Source organism: Sciurus vulgaris, assembly GCF_902686455.1.
Source record: "Sciurus vulgaris genome assembly, chromosome: 14".
NCBI classification, from domain to species: Eukaryota; Metazoa; Chordata; class Mammalia; order Rodentia; family Sciuridae; genus Sciurus; species Sciurus vulgaris.
This window is the reverse complement of record NC_136475.1, coordinates 16,138,019-16,162,878: the sequence shown is the minus strand read 5'-3', so window position 1 is coordinate 16,162,878 and position 24,860 is coordinate 16,138,019. Positions and strand designations below refer to the sequence as shown.

Genomic DNA, 24,860 nt, shown 5'->3' with positions numbered 1-24,860 from the left:
CCACCCCTCCCACCCCTCTTTTCCCTCTATACAGTCCTTCTTTCCTCCATTCTTGCCCCCCTCCCATCCCCCATTATGTGTCATCATCCGCTTATCAGTGAGATCATTCACCTTTTGGATTTTTGAGATTGGCTTATCTCACTTAGCATGATATTCTCCAATTTCATCCATTTGCCTGCAAATGCCATAATTTTATTATTCTTTATAGCTGAGTAATATTCCATTGTGTATATATATATATATATATGTATATATATATATATATATATACATATATATATATATATATCACAGTTTCTTTATCCATTCATCAATTGAAGGGCATCTAGGTTGGTTCCACAGTCTGGCTACTGTGAATTGAGCAGCTATGAACATTGATGTGGCTGTATCTCTGTAGTATGCTGATTTTAAGTCCTTTGGGTATAGGCCAAGGAGTGGGATAGCTGGGTCAAATGGTGGGTCCATTCCAAGTTTTCTAAGGAATCTCCACCCTGTTTTCCAGAGTGGCTGCACTAATTTGCAGCCCCACCAGCAATGTATGAGTGTACCTTTTTCCCCACATCCTCATCAACACCTATTGTTGCTTGTATTCTTGATAATCGCCATTCTAATTGGGGTGAGATGGAATCTTAGTGTAGTTTTGATTTGCATTTCTCTTATTACTAAAGATGGTGAACATTTTTTCATATGTTTGTTGATTGCTTGTAGATCTTCTTCTGTGAAGCGTCTGTTCATACCCTTAGCCCATTTGTTGATTGGGTTATTCGGCAAATATTTATTGTGGACACAAATATTTCTTTCCTTGAGGACCTCTAGTTTCAAAATAACTGCGCTTTGTACTGAAAGGCCAGGGAAGCAAGGAAATAGAGAATCAAGTGAGTAAGCACTATCGTCAGGGAATAAGATTCTAATCTAGAGACCCAATAAGCTACCTAGCGGTGACATCATCTGTGGGGCATCTGTGAGGCTGCAGGATGTGGTGGGAGCTGGAGGAAGCACAGAGGCAGGGGGCTCCATTTGAGCTGGGTCTTTGCAGGAGAGCATCACAAAGGGGCAGGATGTGCTGGGAAAGGGCCGGTGGACTCAGCTGCAAGGGTCGCGTGGGTGCTACTGGGAGTTGGATATAACACATAGTCTGGTTCACCATGTCCTCCAGGCTATGTATGATGGAAAAATTAAACCACGACCTTTTAGAGTGTCGGGGACCTTAGAGTGATTTAACTAAACCTCGTCCCACGAAGAATATAGCGCTGCCAATAATGGTCATCTTGGTCCCTTCTTGGGATTTTCCAAGGAAATTATCAGAAGCTTAGTGTAGATTTTAATATCAGATTATAGGAAAGTCTTTTTATTTTCCCATGGAGTCTAAACACATGTTCTTGTACTTGATTTCGATAACTTCACAGATAGGTCCCATCTTAACATCAAAGTTCCTTCCATTGCTTGGAAGATAGATGGCATGTTCATGCTAGACTTCTGCCCTAACCCCCACCATCTTGGAAAACTAAAACTTTGGGTGGGTTACTCATTCAGCCAAATCTGTGGGTTCAGTTTTCTGTAGCGCATTGCATTAGCAACATCTTTCCTCTTCAACGATCCACATATATGGCTGTATGCCTAGGTGCTACTACTGTTTAACAAAGGGCCTCAAGCAACATATATTTATTATCTTACAATTCTGGAGGTCAGACTCCTGAGTAGGTTTACTGGGCTTAAAATCAGGGTTTCAGCAGGACTGAGCGCTTCTGGGGACTGTAAGGGAGAATATTCTCCACCTTTCAGAGGCCACCTGCAGGTCTTGGATCATGTCACTTCATCTTCAGAACCAAGAGCAGAGGACCATCAAGTTTTAGCGCTCTCTCTCTCTCTCTCTCTCTCTCTCAATTTTGCTTCCATGATGACATGTCCTTTCCTGACAGACCTTTCTGTCTCTTTTTTATGAAGACACATGTGATTGCATTCAAGGTCCACCTGGATAATCCAGGATCATCTCCCCATCTCAACATCCGTCCCTTAATCGCACCCACAAAATCCCTATGGCCTCGTGTCTTCCTCCACTTCCTCTGCTGTAACAGAATACCACAGACTGGGCACATGATAAATGATAAATGATGTCTACTTGGCTCACAGCTGAGGAGGCTGGGAATTCCCAGAGGAAGGGCCACATCTGATGAGGGTCTTCCTGCTGATCCTACCTAGGCAGGAGGGCAATCCAGCACATGTGATCAGAGAACAAAGGGAGTGAACGCCTCCTTGGCATCAGAAACCCACTCCCACAATAACCAACCCACTCCCACAATAACCAACCCACTCCCACAATGATAATGTTAATCAGTGCTTAAGGTGAAGCCCTCATGACCTGGTCACCTGTGAAATGCAGCCCTCATGACCTGGTCACCTAGGAAGTGGGATTTGTTCACTTTAGGGGCTATTAATCTGCCTGCCATAGCGGTTAGCTGGAAATCCCACACCTGAATCCCTAAATTCCAAAGACTTAAATTCTCTGTGTGATTATCTTCTGTAAGTTCTTGAGCTTTACTTTCTCACAGGTAGATTCTTCCATTTCATTTAAACCTCTGCTCCCTTGGTACTTTCACACCTCTTCTTTGTCCCAGTCATCTTTGCTTTCTACCCCTCAGTCCTCTTCCCTTCCTTCCTTGAAGAAGCAACAGGAATGTCTATTGTTAAATGGCAGAGATGGCACCAGCTGCTGTAGTTCAGCCATCTTTACAGTCTTCGTGACAGCCACGTTGCGACCTGGGGCTGCTTGGCCACGCTCTCACTCACATTCCTCCCCTGCCAATGGGACAGTGGTGTTTCTCAGTGTTCTGCAGCCTCAGCCGCCCTAGTCTGCAATCTCAACAGAGAGGGAGGCTGCTGGGTGATGCACTCCCAGCTGAGCATCGCCAGATGGGCCGAGCGGGACACCATTGCAGACTTCTAGTCAGGGACGGAATCTCTCAGGATCAGAAGCAGAACTGGGTCCTCAGGTGTGGACCCCAGCTGGGCTGAACCTCCACGGCATAATACTGAAGGAATCTCCTCGTACATCCTGCAAAAGGAGGGCTGGCGCCTGAGCGTGGTATCATTCCGATTATATGAACTGTTTGGAGATTTTTCTGTTTAATAATTTCGAACCACAGTTGGCCTTGGGTGACTATAATTGCAGAAAGCAAAGCCATGGATATACTAGGGGACTAGTATATTATGGTTTTGGTTATGTGGAATGAGCCTATCATGACAGAGAAGTTCACCTTTTTTTCTTTTCTTTTTCACATTTAGATCAGAGGAACTTGGTTCCAGTTCTTCTTGGATCGAAGATTAATTATGTTGAAGTGGAACTAGGTATATTTTTAATGCATATGTTTTCCACATTTATGAATATGGGGCATAATTAAGTTTTCAAAGGGCAAATCTGATTCATTTTTTATTGACATCATGTACACAACACATTCCTTATTTGGTGAAGAGCACTACAAAACCAAGAAAAGCATGTCATTGAATGTTGCCACTTTTAGACTGATTAAATTAAATAATCTGTTCAAAAGCCTGTGGTTTGTAGGCTAGGATTTCTGTCACCCTGCGTGTGGCTTTTCTCTAATGGTCTCTATGGTCACCACTAAATAGGTAAATTTGGTGTTAAGTCTCTGGGGAGACAAACCAAATTTGCTTTGTGGTTTGAATATTCAATTAACTAATCCACTTTGAATCAATGGGCCACATAGACTGTAATTTAGGATTTGTCTGACAGGTCTTATGAATCAACATGTCCAGGTAAGTCATTTCTTTCAAAAAGGAAAGCAGAAAGGAGGAAGAAATTCACCTCTGCTACATGTGCTTACCCAGGTATTGGCTAAGTTATTAAAATACTTTATTGAGTTAAATTCTCCAACCAACTCGGAGGCATATTATCCATGTTTATGGATTGAATAACAGATGTCCAGAAAGGCTAAGTAAGTTGTCTAGACTTAAACTGTTAGGAAGCCGCAGAATGGGAATCCTCATCTCTGTCACTGCTTCCAAAGTCCACAGCTGGCCATTGCAGCTGGGGTCACAGTAATTCATATGATCATGTATGCCTGGTGCATTTCAAATAAGACAGATGTCCTCTGTACTTGAATTCTGTCTGCTTTATATTTTTATTGATTTCAGCCCATGCCTATATTATTTCTTTCCTCTCATTTTGGGATTTTTTTTTTTCTTTCTTCATTTGTTAGTATGGAGAGTTAGAAATGAACTTCAGTTATACTTTCCTAACAGTATGTACATTTTATGACCTAAATTTCCCTCTGAGCACTATTTTTAGCTACTTCCACTAAGTATTGGTATGCCATACTATCCAGTTTCAAACATTTTTAAAAAAATTCACTTGTGATTTCTTTTTTAATTCACAGATTATTTTTGCTTCTCAACTTCCAAATGTCTCGAGGATTTTCTAATTATGTTTCTGTTGTTGATGTTCAATTTAGTTCCATCATGGTCCATGATTATACACTATCATTTTAATCTTTTGAAATTTTTAGTGACTTGCCGAAGGCCTAGGATGGGATTATTTTGATGAATGAAATAAAGGTGTATTCTGCAGGTTTTGGTTTTATCGGTTGTTAAGTGTCAATTGGTTAGGTCGATTAATGGTATTATTCAGATCATTTATATTCTCGCTCAACTTTTTTTTCCTGCTCTATCTCCTGCTGAGAAAGACATGTTAAGATTTCGAACCAGGAAAGTCAATTTGTCTACATCCCTCTTTGGTTCTGTCAAGTTTTGCTTTCTTTGTGCTGAGGATATAGTATAGACACATACAAGTCTGTGCCTGTTGAATTGACACCTTTATCATTATGTGATGTCTGTCTATATATATTATAGTCTTTCTTCAGTGACTTTGCTCTCTGGTATGAAGTAGTCATGACAGTCTTCTTGGGTTTGGGATTGGTATGTCTTATCTCTTTTTTAATCTATTTGTTCTTGACATTTCTTTGTCCTTTGTCCTATTTGTAAATCTGTCTCATATAAACTGCATGTCTTTGGACCTTTTGAAGTACAATTAATACATTGTTTTATATTTAATAAATTACTGATTATAGTTGGTTATATATATGATATGAAAGTGTTTATTCTTTTAAAATAAACACTATTTATTAATAGTGTTGATTTTTTTTATTCACTTGTTCACTGTTTCCTCTATTTTCTTCCAAATAATTACTCTTTATCTGCTAAATAAGTCTTTATCTGCTAAATGCAGGATCTGGATCATCTGCGGACCTGCTTCTGTCATCTATATATTCTATTGATTATCGTCACTTTTTTTTTTTTCTCTTTGGGTGTCTTTTTGGTTGTTTATTGTTACTGATCTTCATGAATTAAACAACCAAAATAAATGAAGCTTGCATTATTTTCTTCCTGTTGCTCTTTTCTCTGTTACATAGGCAGAGTGAGAGACTGAATGTTTGTGTCTATTCAGAATTGAGCTGGGGTGTCTGGGATGCAGTGTCTGGGGTGCTGGATCACCAGTAACTGGGGTGGAGAAGAACGCTACCATTGTGGGCCTTTTCCTGAAGTGGACCTTGTTCTCCTAAGCACCACAAAGATGCAGGAGATGATACTCAGTCTTGGCAGCCTCTGATGCTGCCCAAGACCTGAGTGATAATCCTGCTAGCCTGTGCAGCTGATAAAATTTCCACTGGATTCTCTTTTCTCTATGACACTCCTTCTAGTTATCCCAAATCCAAGCAAATTCCTCCGTGGAATAAAATGGCTGGTGTTCTTTGCTGTCATCCTTAGAGGTATCTTTTTTGACTACACTTTTAGTTCAACTATTTCTCTTTTATTTTCTCTGCACTTTGATGACTTTTTTAGTTAACTTAATTTTTGAAATTTATTAATTTTTTTCTATAAGTTGACACTACCTAATAAATCATGTACTAAAAAGAAAGTCCACTAGCCACCTTGTGTTTTAATAATTGATTTAAAAGTGAATATTTAGAAGTCAGTTCTTTGGTGGCTTAGTTCATTGCTATCCAATTCCTTTACTCTATTATTATTTTTTAATTTAAAAGCAGAGCCTATCTGCTTTCTTTCAGGAATGTAAAGCTATTTTTAATATTAGGTCAACATTCATTGATTTCATTAATTTGAAATCTCTGGGAAATATGAGATTTTAAAACTACAACTGTGATTTTCAACTTTTATCTAGGAAAAGATGTACAGCTCAATTGCTCGGCTTTGATGAATGAAAAGGATACAATTTATTGGAACTTCTGGAAAGAAAAGGAGCCATTTACTAATGTACATGAAGAGAAAAAAAAGACAACATGGTATGCATATGTGGTATATAACAGATGTCATAATACATGTGATAAGAGAATCATAATATGTATATATATATTTTATAAAAGAAGTTGAACCCCTAGGTGATTGATGTGGTTTTTTGGGTTAGTTTAAACTGTAATTACAATTTATATGTTTTATCCTTATAATTTTCATACCCCAGATTGATGAATTATGCAGAAATTTATTCCTAAGATCTATGTTATATAGGCAAGGTCCATGGGGTTTTTTAGCATCACCCTGTAAAAATAGCTGGTATTTTGGACCTAAGTAAATGGGATTTTACCTCGCTTCTTATAAAAGAACAATTATCTAGGCTTCCTTTTTTTTTGGATTTTGAAAAATGTTAAGTGCTTTATTTTTACCAATGGACCAAAAAACTTATATATTGATACCTAAATAGCCTATGTTTTAGTCAGCTTTGTGTCACTATGACCAAAAGACCCAAACAAGAACAATGCAGAGGGGAAAAAGTTTATTTGGGGCTCACAGTTTCAAAGGTCTCAGACCAGAGATGGCTGACTCTATAGCTCTGGCCCCAGATGAGGCAGAACATCAGGGCGGAAGGGCATGGCAGAAGAAAGCATCTCAGGACATGTCAAGCAGGAGGAAGAGAGAGCACGCCACTTACCACAGACAAAACATATATTCCAAAGGCACACCCCCAATGACTTTCTCTAGCTATACCCTACCTGCCTGAGGTTTCCACCCAGTTAATCCATATCAGCAGGTTAATTTACTGGTTAGGTTATACCTCTTGCAATGTAACAATTTCACCTCTGAAAATTCTATCATTGTCTCACACATGAGATTTTGGGGGATCCTTCATAACCCAAACCATAACAGCCTATGTTCTTACATTAAAGTTCGACCAGACTTACTACAACAAAGGATACTGGTCATTTTAATCTTTCTGAGTGACCTTGGACTATATTATGATGATTAATTTTTTGTAATCAGTACTGGCACTCAACGACTGAGCCATATTCCCAGCCCATTTTTTAAATTTTATTAGAGACTGGGTCTCACTGAGTTGCTTAGCATCTCATTTTTGCTGAAGCTGGCTTTGAACTCAAAATCCCCCCGTCTCAGCCTCCAGAACCACTGGGATTGCAGGGGGTGCGCCGCCACTCCCGGCTCGATGATTAATTATTGCACTAATACACTCCTTGTAGTCTAGGGAGTGGTGATCTTATCTATCACTTAAGCTGCACTCTGATTTTTTTTTCCTGACTTTTAAATTTTTTGGCACATTCTTCGTCAGCCTTTTGCTGGCATCTCTCAGAGCTATTGTTGACACTGATCTGCAAATTCTCGGCACTGGAAATTCTTTGCCCTGAGAGTTCTTTGCATGGCGAGTTCTGGCTCATCAAGAGCAGGCACATGGTAGTGGCCAATACATGTTGAATTCAGCTGAATTGCATGTCTTTTCTGTCAATGTTTCATCATCAGCAACTGCTCTCCACTCAAGTTTTTTGCACTTCCTCCTTTTATTGATGCATTTCTAATATTTGGAGGGATAGTAGATCAACCCACCAGATTGCTGAGAAATGCAACTTTAGTGACAAGAACAGGAGGTCTTAGAGTTGTCTGTTCAAACTTTAAGTGTTGTCCCTTTTGGCTTCCCAGAGCCTTTTGTGGCTCACTATGGATTTTCATAGGTTGGAGATAGATAGGATTTCTGGATGGGTGACCTCTGTACAGAACTGTGTTCTGAGATGTGTTTGAGACAGTTGGAAGCTTCAATGGGGCTCCATATCCCGGGGCTCACACCAGACTGTGCTGCTTGGCATGCCCCCCAAATGTTTGCCTCACTTCAGGGATAGGACAGCTTGGATTATTTGAGGAAAAGGAAGAGAGCTTGGTATCAGTGGTTGTCTCAAGTCATTTTCTGCTATGTCGGAACAGGGTAACTGATATTTCTCTTCTGCCCGTGGTATCTGAGAATAGTTCATGGACATTCTGGATATGAATCTGTATCATGCAAGACAACGTACAGTTGCTGTGGTTTGGATATGATTTGTGTTCAGAACTCCTGCAAAAGTTTAATTCCCAGTCTTGTTAATGACATTAAGAGGGAAGAAATTTAAACTGACAGTAGTGTTTTGAGGTAGCACGTTTGCAGAGTGATTACATTAGAGTAAGTCATTATAATGAAGTCCCCATGACTGAATTTTGGTGACTTTATAAGAAGAAGAGAGAAACACACGTGGAAATACACACATGATCCCTTCATTATGTGACAAGGCTCGGGGTATATGCCATAACCTGTGCCATGCTGTTTGAACTTCTAGACTTGCCAAACTATGAGCTAAAGATGCTTATTTTCTTTATAAAGTTACCTGTTCCAGGTATTTCATTATAGTAATGAAAGCTGCCTAACACATTTGCTTTGTCTGAAATAGTAGAGAACACTCTGGGAAGAAGGGGAGAAATAAGAAAAATAATTGATAATTAGAATATTTTCGTGTATTTTCAACTTTGCATCATTATCTTCCTGGCACTTAAATTCTAGGTGCTTGACAGCATTGTTCCACCTGCTCTCAGGAGGGTTCTTTCTGTTGCTTACAATGCTCCAGAGAAGAGCAGGAGGCTGTTGTAGCTCACATTTTAAAAGTATCCAAGAGAATGAGAAGATTTGATATAGTTAGTGCAGTACCTGCCTTTGAACATGAATTCCCCTCTCATGGTTAAATTTTCTGATCATGAACAAAGTCTTTTGCTAAATCATTTTCTTGTTACAGGATCTCAGAAGGCAAACCTCATGCTTCAAAATTACTGAGAATTGAGAAGGTTAATGAAAGAAATCTAAATTTTTTATATAATTGCACTGTGGTCAATCAGGAAAACACAGACACCAAAAGTTTCATCTTGTTGAGAAAAGGTATGCAAATGCTATGCTTGAAAGCCTGTGAAACAGCACATGGCTGCTGAGTCAGTTTCTACTTTTTTTTTCATAGCAGAACCGAGCTCCTGAGAAGTGACAAGGTTCATCTTAGGTCCCAGGCATGCAGGGGTAGGTCAAGTGCCCAGTCCTTGCTGGAATTCTGTGTCCTGATTCCAAGCAGAAGGAAAACACAGTCTACACCTTTGTCTACACAGTCTACAACCCACACAGAGACCAGGTAGACAGAGCAGGGAGGCAGGTGAAGCTGGAGGATTTGGAGGCTGGTGGGTCACAGGGGAGGCAGCCAGAAAGGCCTTTCTCTTCACATCCAGGACAGCCAGTGGAAAGCTTGTGGGTCAGTGTGGAAGGAGCCTGTGGGGCATCAGGCATAACTGCTACCTCCAGCCTACTGTAGCAGGACCCTGGGCTCAGGGGGTCCTTGGGGGTGGTTGTTAATTCAACAAAGCTCAAGTGAGGCCTCCTTCCTGGGCCATCTCTAGGACATAGCAAGTGGGCAGTTGATGGCCCCCACTAGTGGGACTCTTAGTGTTTTCAGTGCCCACCTGATGGGGGTCCAGGGTCATCCACTGCATCCTCTACCAACAGAGCAGGACCCAGGGCCTTCGGTCCAGTGACCGCTCAGAAGCAGCTGTATGTTGAACCAGAAACCTCCTAATTTTATTTGTCATGACTCACTGCCCATTCTCAGGCTGACCCCCATCTCCCTGGATATGTAGGGAAAGGCCAAGATCTGAGAGATGGAGAGGGAGAGAGAGACAAACACACAGACACAGAGAGGGAGACAGACAGGAGGCGACAGGCAGATAGACAGAGAGAGATGGAGACTGAGAGAGACAAACACAGAGAGACAGAAATGGGAGATGGAAACAGGGAGAGAGAGGAACCCACAGAGGACAGGAGAGATACTCACACACAGGGAGAGAAAAAGAAGCAGAGACCAAAGAGATGCAAAGGTGGATCATTGAGAGAGTGATCGAATAAGAGAAAGAGACACACAGAAATGACCTACTTGGCTTTGCTGAGGGGGAAGGGGCAGAGAGAAGGAAGGGCCAGGAGCCATCCTCTCTGCTGCCCCAGGTTTATATGCACCTCCCGAGCACCCTGTTGGGAAGCCCTCGTTCTCCACGTGTAGTAGTAGCAGAAGCTCATGTTCACTACTTACTGATTCTGTGACAGGCTCGGTGCTCAGCCCTTTTTATGATCTCAAGAACAAGCTTTTATAATTGACACTTGCCCAAGGTCACATAGCAGCTCACGGTATTGAAACTCAGCAGTGATTGACTCTGGAATCCATTTCCTTCTTTCCTTGGGCATGTCCCTTCCCTTGTGGGTGCTTCTGCCAAGTTCATGACTTGTGAGGGAGAAGCTTTCAAATCCACTTCTGCTGGTTAATGCACAGATGTGCCTGCGTTCCTGGCCGACTGCTCACCACCAGCCACCTCTGCCCTCGGTGCAGGACTGTCCTTCCCCAGCCCTGATCCTTCCTTCCTATGTTGAGCTCACAAATACAGGCTGGGGAATGAGGGTCTCCCATCCCACCCTTGCCCTTGGAGGAAGGCATGTGCCAGGGTGCATGTGTGTTTGTGTGTGTGTCTGTCACTGTCATGAATATGTAGACCTTTCAAAGATCCAGGAATTCCAGGGCCTGACTTTATTTAGATTTCACTTATTAAGTAACTGTAGTTGTTCACTTGCATCCTATTGATTAATTTTACTGGAAAGATCATTACTAAATATTGTGCTTCCTAAGAGGTCAAAAACTTTAAACATGTTTTTATTCTTTGACTTAGCAGTTCCCCTACCATTAGAATTTGCTCTGAGAAAATAATCATAAATATGGATAAATGTGTATGCATACTATAGCATTAGGCATCTTTATGAAAAATTGCAATTAGTCTGAATATTGGGGTTCTATTGTAAATTATAATTTTAATAACAAAATGCTCTTGGTATAATGTAAAGAAATAAAAGGTGAGTGTGATATGATCTCATTTATGTAAAATCTTTGAGGGACAAAAGCAAAATTCAGAAGAAACTGTACCATTGTATTAGTATGGCTATCACCACCTTGTGGGATGGTCGTTAAAATTACTTTGTTCTTTGTATTCCTCTGGATTATCTCATACAATGAGCACAAACTGAGTACTCCGTGAAATGTAACCTTTTACCCCAAAGGCAATTTTTTAATAAAAATTTTGCTAAAATTCTGAGCACTTTGTGCCAGTCACTATGTTAACTACTTTGTGTATAATATCTTATTCAATCTTCCCCAAAACAGCACCTGTAACTAAAGCAATAACTTTATTATTTTCATTTTACAGATGAAAATGTTAAGATTGATGGGTCTCTATGATTTTGCCTCTGATACAAACTATTTGATGGAGCCAGGCTGCAAACTCAGTGTTATGGTTTGGATGTGAGGTGTCCCCCAAAAGCTCACGTGTGAGACAAGACAGGAAGGTTCAGAGGAGAAATGATTGGGTTGTAAGAATCTTAACCCAATCAGTGAATTAATCCCTGATGGGATTAATTGAAGTGGTAGGGTGTGGCTGGAGGAGGTGGGAATTGGGGCGTGGCTTCGAGGTATATATTTTGCATCTGGAGAGTGGAGACCCTCTCTCTCTGCTTCCTGATGAGCGAGCTGCTTCCCTCTGCCATGATGTTCTGCCTCACCTGGAGCTGCAAGGAATGGAGCCCGCCTTCTGCGGACCAAGACCTCTGAAACTGTGAGCCCTCAAATAAACTCTTCCTCCTCTATACTTGTGCTGGTTGGGTCATGTAGTCACAGCAACGAAAAAGCTGACTAAAACATCCAGATAATCTCAGTCCAGGGTTCTCTGAAACCTGCATTTCCATTTTCTCAGTTTACCAATGTTTTTAGTCAGCTTTTTCTCTGCTGTGACTAAAAGACTGGACCAGAACAATTGTAGAGGAGAAGAAGTTTATTTGGGGGCTGGCAGTGTTGGAGGTCTCAGTTCATAGACAGCTGATCCATTTCTCTGGGCCCAAGCTGAGGCCAGACATTATGGCTGAAGAGTATGCAGAGGGAAGCAGCTCACATGATGATCAGAAAGCAGAGAGAGAGATTCCACTGACCAGATATGAAATATATGCCCCAAAGTCCTGTCTCAGGCACCCACCTCCTCCAGCCACATCCTACCTGCCTTCATTTACCACCCAGTTAATCCCATCAGGGGATTACATCACCGATTGGGTTAAGACTCTCATAACCCAATGATTTCTTCTCTAAACCTTCTTGTGTTGTCTCACACATGAGCTTTTGGGAGACACCTCACAAATAAACCATATCACCAACTGAGATTTATATTTGAGTCCTTTGTATTTCACCCTAGTTTATCAGTGTCCCAGAAATCTGAATTCTATAGGTGCAGATAGAGTTTGTTATAATGTTCTCAGTTCAGGTTTCTGAATATTCTTGTACATATTTTTATTCTTTGAAAATTTGCGTAGATGAGCACTGTGGACTAACATCAGGAGTTTGAGTCATTCAGTGGAACATGGGGGGCACTTGGATAGATCCCTGGATTAGCGAGAAGGGCAGAAACAGCTAACTACAATGTGATAATGGAAGATGTTGGTGGTATTTATTGGATTAATTATTTTCTTTTTTCTTTTTCTTTCATAGCAAGCAAAGATGATATCCCAGGCCACATCTTCACTGGAGGAATGATAGTAGCAATTTTGATCTCACTGGTGGTAGTGTGCCTAGTGATTGTGGGTATCATCTATAGAGTTGACTTGGCTCTATTTTATAGACACTTAATGGGAAGAGATGAAACATTAACAGGTAATGCTGAGACTTCTTATTTCATGCTGTAGTTAGTAAACCCAATAAAGAAACACTGACGTTCATCTTATGTTGATTGTACTGTTGACAGTGTGTGGGCGGCATTTTCCATGAAAAAGTAACTCCACCTGTACCATTCATGATGAATGTCACCATGTGACCTTTGCTTGTGCTTGTGTGTTTTCAAAAATCGTTCTTTGTTTTATGTATGTGTCTTGTCTTTCATGTGACTTGAGCCCAGGAACTGCACACCTGGGTGCCTTTGTATACACACCACATACTGACCTCACACGGGGCATACACTCAATAAAGCTTCTTTACATGGAATTGCATTGTTGTGGTTCATTATTTTGAACTGGAAAAGGAGGCTGTATAATGTACCTGTAAAGAATGCTAAACTAGAAGCCAAATTATCAGGATTCTCTTCTCCTGAATCCACCAGTTTTTCCTGCTATTATGTCTATGTGCTGACTCTATAACCAAGTTTCCCTGTATTTAAAAGTAGTTGAAGTCCTTACCTTTCAAGAAAATTACTGAGCTTTAAAAAAATGAGCTAATTGATTGAACTGGCTTTTGATTATAGATATGTTTGTCTGATTATTGGAAAAAAAAACCTCCACATAATTCAAACACCAAAATTCTAAGACATTACACAATCGGATGTCCCCTGCTCGATCTTGCCCCATTTCTGATTCCCTCTCTGCCCTACTGATGCACATCCAACCAAATATTCACATGGATTCTTGCTTCACTCCTCCTTTTACAAAAAAACACATCTTGTTTTATTGTGCATACTATTTTAACCCTGCTTTATTGTTCCTTAGCTACTCCTCCATGTTACTTCATAAATATGCCCCTTATTTCTAAGCGCCATTCCATGTTTCATGTCTGTGGAAATACCAGTGTTTATTTGGTCTCCTTTTGACAGGTATTTGGGTTGTTCCCAATTGTTTGTTACTACAGAAATTCTGTGATGAATGACTTTACACATGGCTTCCCACGTGTGTGCAGTGATCAGAAGCAAAAATTCCCCAAAGTGGTATTTCTTGCAATATGAAAGGAAGAGACAGCTGTTGTTTGGGTAGATATTGTCACTTTGCCCTCCATACTACTGTTAGCACCACCTTCAAAGGAGGAGAGTACATCTTGTCCCGTAGCCTCACCCACCATCTGTTGGGTTTTTACCAATCTGATAGGTGAGTTGTGTCCCTGTGTAGCTTTAATTAGCATTGCACTTGTTACGTAAGAGCGTGAGCTGTTTCTTCTTTGGTTTAAGACGTATTTGTGTTTTCTTTCACAACATACCTGTTCATATCCTTTGCCTCTTCCTCCAGCGGTCTGATGACATTTTTTTTTAATTGGCTCACTATTGCCTATTCTCTATAATGAGAAACATAAATATTCCCATATTGACATTTGTCCTTTGGCTTTGTTTATTTTGATATGGTCTGTAGAAAACTCAAATATGTCTGTCCCTTTTTGGTCTCTGGATTTGGGGTTCAAAGTACAAAGGGCCTTGTACCTGGGGACCTCAGGTAAAGGGATTTTTATATTAACTCCTCTGAGATTTTTTATCAATTTCTTTGTCTCATTGAGCTCACTGGCAAAGTCAATGTATCTAGCTTGCAGCCTGCATATGTGTATGATTTTGCTCTAAGGTGTGAGGCTGCAGTAAATGGGGAGATCTATCTTTGGGATGCCCTGCACTGTTACAGCTTGCATAGACTGGTGTTTATCTTAGAATAGGCATTAACAACTTTGTATCCTTCTGATTTTTAATTAGGATTCTTTTTCCTTTTCCAGCTGTGTTGGATCTGATTTACAGACTTTTTTTTTTCAGTTCAGGCTTTTTAAAAATTTGTTCTCATAGGTTATACATGACAGTAGAGTGCATTTTGACACGTTGTATGCAAATGGAGCCCAACTTCTTCCTCTGCATGGTGCAGGGTCACACCAGCAGTGCAGTCACACATGCACATAGGGAAATAGTCCCACCATCCTTCTCATTCCCATGCCCCCTCCTCCCCTCGCTCCCCTCTGTCCAATCCACAGCTCCTCCGTGTGGCAGTGCGGAGACATTGAGAGATGTGTTCTAAGCCATTTCTACTCAAAGCATGGTCCATGATCAGGCACTGTCCATGAAAAGGGCAGAAATGGAGCTTTAAGCATAAAAATAAAAACTTTTATAGCAGTTTAATATTGCTGTTATATCCAAGAGTGTGTTTAATATTGGTTTCTGAAAGGTTGAAAATGAAATCAACCAATCAACAAGAACAACAACAGCAAAAAATTAATTAAAAATGCGCTATTTAACCACACAGAGCTTAAGAGGCATTGGCATAACTAATTCCTTGTTTTTTCCAATATGCACTCACAGGACAACTTCCTTTATTTAGAATTTTTAAAAAATCATTAGTTTTCACGTGTCTTATCTTGAGCTCTCTGTCAGGTTTCAAAGCTATTAAATCTTTCATTATCTGGATTTAAAATAAATTGCAACATAGATTTGCAGATTTATATTATAAGAAGAGAATTTCTTGAAATAAAAAATTTGAAAACAATTTATAGTTGAAAAACTAATTCTTCGTGGGTAAGAACAACACTGTAATAGAAGTCCATGTTTGACTAAATTTTCTTCCCAGTTTATTACCATTAGTAATAAACTGAATACAAAAAATACCATTAGTAATTCTTACACTCAGTAATAAACTGTGCTCATTTACCTGATGACTATTTTCATCAATGACAGTACTAATGGAAATACTGGTTCTTGCTTACCTAATAAATAAACATACTTTACAGCAATCTAAGATAACTGTCCAGGTGAACTATTTACTAATTAAACTAATAACCAGTTTTATTTTTAACATTTCCTGCTTTTGATATGCATGCAACTCTGCAATCTTTACAAAATTTCCTGTCTTTCATATGCATGCAATGCTGTAAAGCAATTACTTTACAGAAGGATGGATTTTGACTCGAGCTATTTAACAAAACTGAGCAAATTTTTGCCAATGGAAAGTGGTGTCTTGTGAGCCTAAATGCTATTAAGGATGTTGGACAGGGCTGGTGGGCTTAAGTGCTGTCGCCCCACAAATGATGAAGGCTGGAATGATTTCATCCCATATTATTTTTTACTATACTTTTCTTGGTGAATTATACACAATAATGGGATTTGTTGTTATATATTTGTACATGAACAGGACATAAGAATGTAATTTGGATTATATTTTAACAAAAGATCCAGCTGTATCTTAAAACCAGTTAATACATTTATTGATCCTGATAACACCGCCAGGCATAAATCTCAGCCACCTACCCGGTTTTCATGAGATAGAGAGAGACCACTCCCCAACCCTTCTTTCCTCCTCCACTTCCCTTCTTTCCTGGCCCATGCCAGGTAGCCTCACTTGCATTAGTTAGGACCTGACCCCCAAATTGTCCCCTTTCACAAAGCTGGTCCATTGCCATCCCTCCTCATTCTCTGACCACGTTACTTCATCTGTCTGCTTCATTTTGTTTTTCGCCTGCTAATGTGTTGTTTGTGACTTTTCCCAAGTTGTTGCGCTCATCTCCTTTGTCTTCTCAAGTTGATTGGCTGAAACTGAAGAGAAAACTGCCTGATTCTTTTGTAACCCAGTCAGGAGGATGATCTTCATCATGTAGGTAACACGTTCCCTGATGAATCTGTCTGTTGGCCCTCTGAAAACTGCCCGGTATCAGGAGTTCAGTCGGGGCAGATGTTGGGACCATGGACAGCCTTTCCACGGATCAGAAGTTTCCCTTTGACACCTGATGTCCGTCCTGTGATATTTTAAATCATCAGCGTGTGTTCCTCTAGCATGCTGTGCCAGTGACCTCTCTTTTTCTCCTCACTGTGCAGTGAACAGAGACTCAGCATTGCCTCTATCTTTCATTCTAGAGAGTTCTTTGGGGGGTAGAAATTAGGATAGCGGTAGAATGAAATGATGTGAGTCAGGGTGAGATTTGCTTTCATTCCTGGACAGATAGCATTTTTGTGCTCCTTGGCTTCCCATTGTCTTTAAATTCCTTTATTCCCTGATGGATGGCTTATATTTCTGTCCAGCTCTCTGTGGGATGAGTGTGAGTTTCAAAGTAGATGATGACCAAGACATTTGATGGATCGATTAGCAACTGAGGTTTGGCAATACTCATTAATTATGACTTTCACTCCAACTTTACTTAAAACAACTTGGATGAACACATTTATTAAAAATCAATTTTATCTCCTAGATGGAAAAACATACGATGCTTTTGTGTCTTACCTAAAAGGTGGCTCCTTGGAGAATGGAGACGAGTATACTTTTGCTGTGGAGACTTTACCCAGGGTGTTGGAAAAACATTTTGGGTATAAGTTGTGCATATTTGAGAGGGATGTGGTCCCTGGAGGAGGTAAGCAAGGGGATGTCAGTCAGAAAACTAGTAGATATTTTCTTTTCAAAAATTGACTCAGGGGCTGGGGATATAGCTCAGTTGGTAGAGTGCTTGCCTCACAAGCACAAGGCCCTAGGTTCAATCCTCAGCACCGTGAAAAATAAAAAAATTGAGTCAGTTAATTATATGGATAGTTCTCCCTTTCCCCTTAAAAAATAAATGAGCAAGTTTCTTTAGAGCAGAAATAACCAGACCCATCAGTATCTGATTGTCTCACAGTAATCCATAGTGAAAAAACATCCTGCCAATCATCTCTGTCTTGGGCTATATTCCTTCTGCTTCACAGTTCTGCAAAGCCTGAAGAGAAGGGTTGGGCATTTCATTTTCAGAGACAAGTTCAGAATCGTCATTACCTTGAGACATTGATCGAGAAACGACCCCCAGAAGGAACACTTGTTCCTTGGAACAGGTTCCTAATTGAACACTTGACATTTGCACAGGGATATGCAGGGTGATTCTTACTAGGAATGCTTGTTCTTTATGGTGTTGATGCTGGTGAGGAAATAAAGCAGAAAATAGGGGAGTGAGAAAAGGATAAATAAGAGGAGCTTTGTGGTGATTCCCATCAGATCATAGGAGATTCAATGTTTCTACTAACATGTAAATACAAATGGCCATAGCACATGTATCAAGGCAGATTAGAGTAAAATTCAGCAATGGTTCTGTTTTCTCTTAGGTAGTAGACATTAGAAATCTGGTGTCAAGCCATTTTGGACGCTGATGCTAATATAAATACAAATGTCTTCATTGTTACATCATTCATTCATTCATCCATCCATCCAGTATTCATTGCATGCCATTCCTGTGTCAAGTTCTGAACTGGAGATTGAAGACGCAGTAGTAATAAGAAATAGTTGCATTTTCCTTTGTACATTAGAAACCAGGAGGGGGTCCTATTACCAATTAGGCATTATCATTTAGTAATCAACAACTTTTCCAAAGGGCCTCTTACGATGCATCCGACACTGTGATATTTTGGTATGGCAGTTCCCAGTATCTAAGAAGGCACATTATTATTTAGAAGAACTCATCCCTGACTTTACATCAATCTTACTCCATTACCGTTATTTCCAGGAGTCATTTTAAAAATGGATTTCTTCTAAGTTTTTAAATAAAAAATAAAGTATATTTATATGTTCGGTTGTAACTAGGTTTGGTTGAAACAACCAGGGTCTAGAACAGGAGTTTGACAGACGCCACCCATGGGTCAAGTTGGCCTGACCAACGTGTTGAAGCAGAGCCACGGATATTGGTGTTTACGTGTTGTCTGTGTCTGTAACAGCAGAGTCTAGTGGCTGTGACAGAGACAGCCTGACTTGCAAAGCCTAAAATAACTACTCTCTGACCCATTGTAGAAAAAGTTCACCAACCTCTAGTCTGAAATAATGATTTAGTGTATACCATCCAGATGGGTTCCGTTTCTGATTTTGTTATTTACTGACTGTGTGATTCTGGGCAAGTTACTTGACCACTCTGTGCTCTGGCTTCTTAGTAAAATGGGGATGATAACAATACCTTCCTCATAGGGTCATGATGATGATTAAGTGAATTAATATGTGTAAAATTTTAAAAGAAGTTATAGGATAAGTGCTAATAAAGTGATTATTATTATTGCCACCTAGATGGTTGTTTTAATGGGCGTATAAAAATTAAGAATAAATGGTTTATTTTAAAGAGGAACTTATTAGTGAGGTTTAAACACTACATAATATAAAACAAGACTGTGCAAAATAATAATTTTTATTACCCTTTTCAGTTTGCTTCTATTAAGAACATGTCTTGTGCTTTCAGCTGTTGTTGATGAAATCCACTCACTGATAGAGCAAAGTCGAAGACTGATCATTGTCCTCAGTAAAAGTTATATGTCCAATGAAGTCAGATATGAACTTGAAAGCGGACTTCACGAAGCATTGGTGGAAAGAAAAATTAAAATAATCTTAATTGAATTTACCCCTGCGAGTGACTTCACATTCTTGCCTCAATCAGTCAAGCTCTTGAAATCCCACCGAGTGCTGAAATGGAAGGCTGATGAGTCTCTTTCCTATAACTCAAGGTTCTGGAAAAATCTTCTTTATTTGATGCCCGCAAAAGCCACCAAGCCAGGCCAAGGAGAGGCAGAAGCCTATCCTGTTCTTTCAGCATGTTGAGCTTTAGGAACGAGGAGTGTCGCCAAGAACTCCAGCTGTTTCTGGGACAGCTGTTCTGGGCACCAGCGTGGGAGTCTGCTCATAACAAAGGCTGCTATTCAAAATATATGACTCTGAACATCCTACTCAAGTTCAAAGATGAGATCTATCATTAGACCATCGGGGATAAGACTGCCAACACTGAGCTGTGGTCACTTACTTCCGGAAAACGCTGGCATGCAAAAGAAATGGATGGAGCTCCTCTTTCTCCCTGTTCTGAAAACCGCTTGCATCTGCTCACACTGACGAGCTGATTCAATAAGCGTGAGGCTGGGAACAGGGCCAATGAACTTTTGCCTTACTCCAAGAATTTAAGAATTTTCAATGCTGCCAATTAATTTGAAGTAGAGGATTTTAAGGGTGCGAGGAGCCATTTTTTATCCACTGCTGGATGATGGTCGCTGGAGTGCAGCCTTAATTCCCCAGCACTGGTTCTCAATCTCTCAGTGCTGTGAACCCTGTGGGGACGTGGAAGGAAAGAGAGGCCCAACTGTGTGCAGAGCAGGGAAGTGAGGCAGGAGCCTGCTGTAAGTAGGGCCTGAACTTCACAAAATGCATCCTGTATCCCAGCCACAGGTGCAAGGTAAGAGTCCTGGGAACCCCAGAGAGGTGCTGCACAGCCTGGTGTATTCGGACCTGTTCATGAGAGCTTTTACAAGGAAACCCCAAACTGAATTACTTCTCATGAAAAACTCACATTTTAATTCATAGAATTCTCTGGGTCATTTGCTCATAATGTCCTAAAATGTTTGTTGATTGTATGTAAATACCTATATCCAGGATGGGTGCAGCTCATAAGATCATGTGAGATACTGAACTGCAAGGAAAAAAAAAATTGTTATTTGATTTAAAAAATTTTACATTGATTTTTAAAAAAATTACATTTTTTAAAATGCCATTACTATGGAAGTAGCATGGCATGGTGGCGGAGGGTCTGGCTGTGTAATCCCTCCTGAACTCCAGTCTTGAGTTTGCTACTTAATCTGTAACCTCTGGAACTTTACCTAACCTTTCTGTGCCTCCTTTCCTCATTGTAAAGTTAGAATTTGTAATAGTTGTACCTACCTCCTAGGGTTACTGAGTGAATAAAATATTTACAACTGACTTACCACTGAAGTGTTGCTATCACTACTGTTGCTGTGACTGATCATTATTTAGATCAGTTGTTTAGCAGTGGATCAAATAGAAGCCATGAAGCTGGAAAGGGAAGCAGATCTGGCGAGGAAGGCATGTAACTTGAGGGCCTTAGCAAATGGATAGAAATATAAGGAGAGACATATTAATAGGGCAAATGATACACCTCTGCTATACTTTTGGTCTTAGAAGTCCTACATCTGTCTCCCTAAAAGGATCTCAGCTCTGTGGGCCTTTTTGATGGCCTCAGAAGTAATGGCTGTCCATGAAAATCACTGAATGAATAGCTGGGTCTCGTGCACACCACCAGTTCAAAGCCAGCCTCAGCAACTTAGCCAGGCCCTAAGAAACTTAGCAAGACCCTGTTTGGAAATGGAAAATAGAGAAAGGTCTAGGGATATGACTCAGTGGTAAGTGCCCCTGCATTCAATAGTCCCTGGTACCAAACCAAATTGGACCAAACAAAAACAAAAACACTGAGTGATGACTCAGCCTTACAAAGAGTCAAATATGTATGAAACTGTCAATTTGAGAAGCTGACTACAACTTGAGTGCAGCATGAATGTTCCAGAAAAATTTAAAGAGACTTTAAAATAGAAGATTTTGTTGCAAATCCAAGAAGAATGAGATTTCCTATGTGAGATAGTGAGATTCAATTTTTTAGAGCTCATGATTCTGTGTTCTCATTGTCTGGCTAAAGCTGGTAAATGATTTTTTTAATTAATACCTTATGTTTTATATGTGAAAATATATTTTCAAAAGAAATTACATTGCTGTTATAGGTTCTAAAGCATCAAATGATTTTGCCTTTCTCTTTTATTATGAATTCTGTAAAACATGTTAAATGTATCTTGTATTGTGTATTTCACATTAAATGAGTTCGTTGTATTTATTAGATGTGTGCTTTAAAGAACTTCAAATACAAAGAAATATAGGAAATATTGTATTTGAAACTTTGGTCTCTGTCTTTATTTGTGAAGTGTCTCATGACTTTCTTTTCCACTTACTTAAAGATTGCAACCTCTCACTGTAAACAGATTTCCACCCGATTTTTTTTTTTTTTTGGACCAGGCCTTGAGCCCAGGGGTGCTTAACCACAAAGCCACATCCCCAGTCCTTTTTTTGTATTTTTAAAATTTTATTTACTTATTTTTAATCTTTGTTATTTTTAACTTTTTATTTTGAAATAATTATAGATCTACACAAAGTTGTATAAAATAATATAGGAAGATCTCATGTACTGTTCAGTCAACTTCCCTCAAGAGATACATTGTAGTTACTGTAGCTGCTTAAAACCAGGAAATCTTTTTTTTTTCTATTTAATTTCTTTCATACATGTACATAGGGTAATAATATCTGTCTCATTCTGTTATCCTTCCTATCCTCACTGCCCCAACCCGCCCCTCTCTTCCCTCTGCATAATCCAAAGTATTTTATTTATATATTTTGAGAAGCATTTGCTAATTTGCTTAGAGCCTTGCTAAGTTCTGAGGCTGGCCTTGAACTTTCCACCCTCCGGCTTTAGCCTGGGCCTCTGGGATTATAGGCATGTACTACCAAACCTGGCCTCACCTGTTTTAATAAGATATGGTACATTCAAAATGAGCTGCTACACTATCATGTTTTAATGTCAAGTTACTTTGTGCCTACTTTTTTATGTACCTTCTATCCAGGAACAAAAGAAGAATTCCCTTCCCTCCCTCACAAGGCCACACGTTACTAAAACGGGGACTTAACAAATGATAGGTCTTCACATGGTAGTGTGCATATTTAAATCTTAAGTTAAAAAAAAAAAAAAGCATATCCAACCAGGATCAATAAATAACTTTTCAGGTATTTGAACATGTTTCTTTTCCATGATTTCAAATACACTTAAATTGGAAAGTGTGCTTCAGACAATCAGAACAACTAACTCTCTGGATGTATAAAGAAATGTTTCATCCACATCTGTTATTCTAGTGGAAGCATTTATTAAGTTAGAGCTAGAGTCCCTCAAAGTAGAGAGAAACTTCATGACCCACGTTTTCCAAACCCAGGGATCTGAGACATGGTATGACTGAGACATTCAAGGATGTGGCTGTAGTCGTAGAAGTGTCTGTCCTTCCAGGCTGTAATAGAAAAGCACCCAATTTTCTCTCTTTAGAATTGCCCACATTGCTTTTTTGACTTAGAATTGCTTTGGCTATTCTGAGTCTTTTTTTTTTTTTTTTTCTTTCTGTGTGTGTGTGTGTGTGTGTGTGTGTGTGTGTGTGTGTGTTTCCTAGTTCTGTGAAGAAAGTTATTAGTCTTTTATTCAATGGGGATTGTCTTCAATCTGTATCTTTTTTGTAATATGGCCATTCTAGCAATATTATTTCTGTGTATTCATGAACATGGGTTTTTTTTTTTTTTTTTTTTTTTTTTTTTTTTTTTTTTTTTTTTCATCTTACTGTGTTTTCTTCAATTGCTAGAGCAAGGATTTTGCAGGCTGCAGGCACTTCTCTGGGGATGCACATTACATTAAGAGATCATAGGGTCCCGGCAGACAGGAAGCAGGTGGCTTAGGACTCAGAGGAGGAAAAGGTAGTTAAGAGCAATGTGCAGGGTTCCTTATAAGCCCTTCAGGCCAGAGTGGAGGGCAACTGAGCATTTAATTTCTGTGCAGGATCAAAGGGCACCCTTAACGGGAGCATGCGCATGTGGCATCTGCTGGATTAAAGGGAATTTGGATGCTTAGTAGGGACTACAGTGATGCAGGATAGGTGGGCTAGCACTCCAAGAAAGCTATCCAAAGAATGCAGCTACCGACACAGGTGTCTGAAGTGAGAACATTAGAAAAATCAGTGCCCAAAGCCAAGTTGAATTCTAGTTCTAATTGGTCTGAGGAAATGACCTGTTGCTCTGACTTGAAATGCAGCTCTGAGGAAGGAAATACAGGGTCAGGAGAAGCCATACTTCTGAGCAAAAGCTTCTCTGAGAGTAGGGACTTTGAGCAAAGGAGGGCTTTCCCAAGAGTGGCCAAGCCACAAATCTAACAGGAAACAGCATGTGTGCACTGCGGGCAGGACCTGGGGCCTTCCATTTCTTCTGCATGTCACACTGATAGTCATCAGGGTCCGGGCTGGGAGCTCTGAGCCAACAACTTTCTGTGTGAGGTTTCTCAAAACATGTTTTTATGACTTTCCGGTGTATCTTTTGGATGTACACACCTACCTTGTTTACACAATTGCTACAAATGAGGCATGTGCCTAATAGTCAATGGTGAACATGCCGACAGACTTCTTCACTGTGTTTTAGGAGTCCCAGGGTTTTACAGATGCACCTCAGGGACCATACTGGGTGGTGGGATGAAGAACCAAGGGGCCTGCATCTTGGGACCCAGGTACCTCCCCTGTACCTGAGCTTTCTTTCTCCTCCAAATACAGCAACCAGAGCCACACTGCCTATGTCCACTTTGTGTGTTGAGGTCTAACATCACATGTGATTTAACAAACTAAATTACATCCCAAGAAGTCATGGTGCGGATGTCAGGAATGTAATCTTTCTTATGAGTTTAAGTAGAAATGGTTAACTGTTTATAGAGATAGACAAGTCAGTTCTAACTCTTTCAGATGTATCTTCCAAAGTCACACAAAATACCTGGGTGTCCAATAGAGCTGGCCATCTTTCCAACCAGGGAGGAATCAGGGCACAAGGAAGCTCTGACCTCAGTTGCTCTTCCATCACCACAGGGCCCACAGCGGGAGGAGGCCTGGGGTCACACACTGTGGCGCTTTTGAGGTTGGACAATCCAACAGTTCTGTGCAACTGACTGACATCACAAGGGGCAGCAGTTTTGAATGACCATCTTAGCAGGAGTCTAGACTGGCCACTGGCTCCCAATAGCATCAGGGATGACATTGACTGGCTGTCTTCCTACTCAAGCCAATCGTCTTGGTGCTCACCAAGTGGTCACTACAAAGATGAGCAACAAGGGACTTGGTAGGGGGCAGTGAGTCAAAGCCTTTCTGCTTAAAGTCTTTCTCTAGAATGGGTATTTGTCTCAGGTTACCTGAACGTAAAA

The 24,860-nt window shown here is 40.2% G+C and overlaps 1 protein-coding gene across 4 annotated transcripts in view; it reads left to right on the top strand.

The window, feature by feature from the left end:
* IL18R1 (interleukin 18 receptor 1) overlaps positions 1–21,198 on the top strand; it is a 46,619-nt gene extending 25,421 nt beyond the window's left edge. For 3 of the 4 annotated variants that reach the window (XM_079110270.1, XM_079110268.1, XM_079110267.1), the window contains 6 exons: positions 3,283–3,345; positions 6,194–6,314; positions 9,072–9,211; positions 12,882–13,043; positions 17,298–17,456; positions 19,290–21,198. In XM_079110270.1, the coding sequence (XP_078966396.1) occupies positions 3,283–3,345; positions 6,194–6,314; positions 9,072–9,211; positions 12,882–13,043; positions 17,298–17,456; positions 19,290–19,645 (1,001 nt within the window). In that variant the 3' untranslated portion in view covers positions 19,646–21,198. The remainder of the gene's footprint in view (positions 1–3,282; positions 3,346–6,193; positions 6,315–9,071; positions 9,212–12,881; positions 13,044–17,297; positions 17,457–19,289) is intronic. The other variant, XM_079110269.1, reaches the window with a different exon arrangement.
* Positions 21,199–24,860: the final 3,662 nt, after the last annotated feature.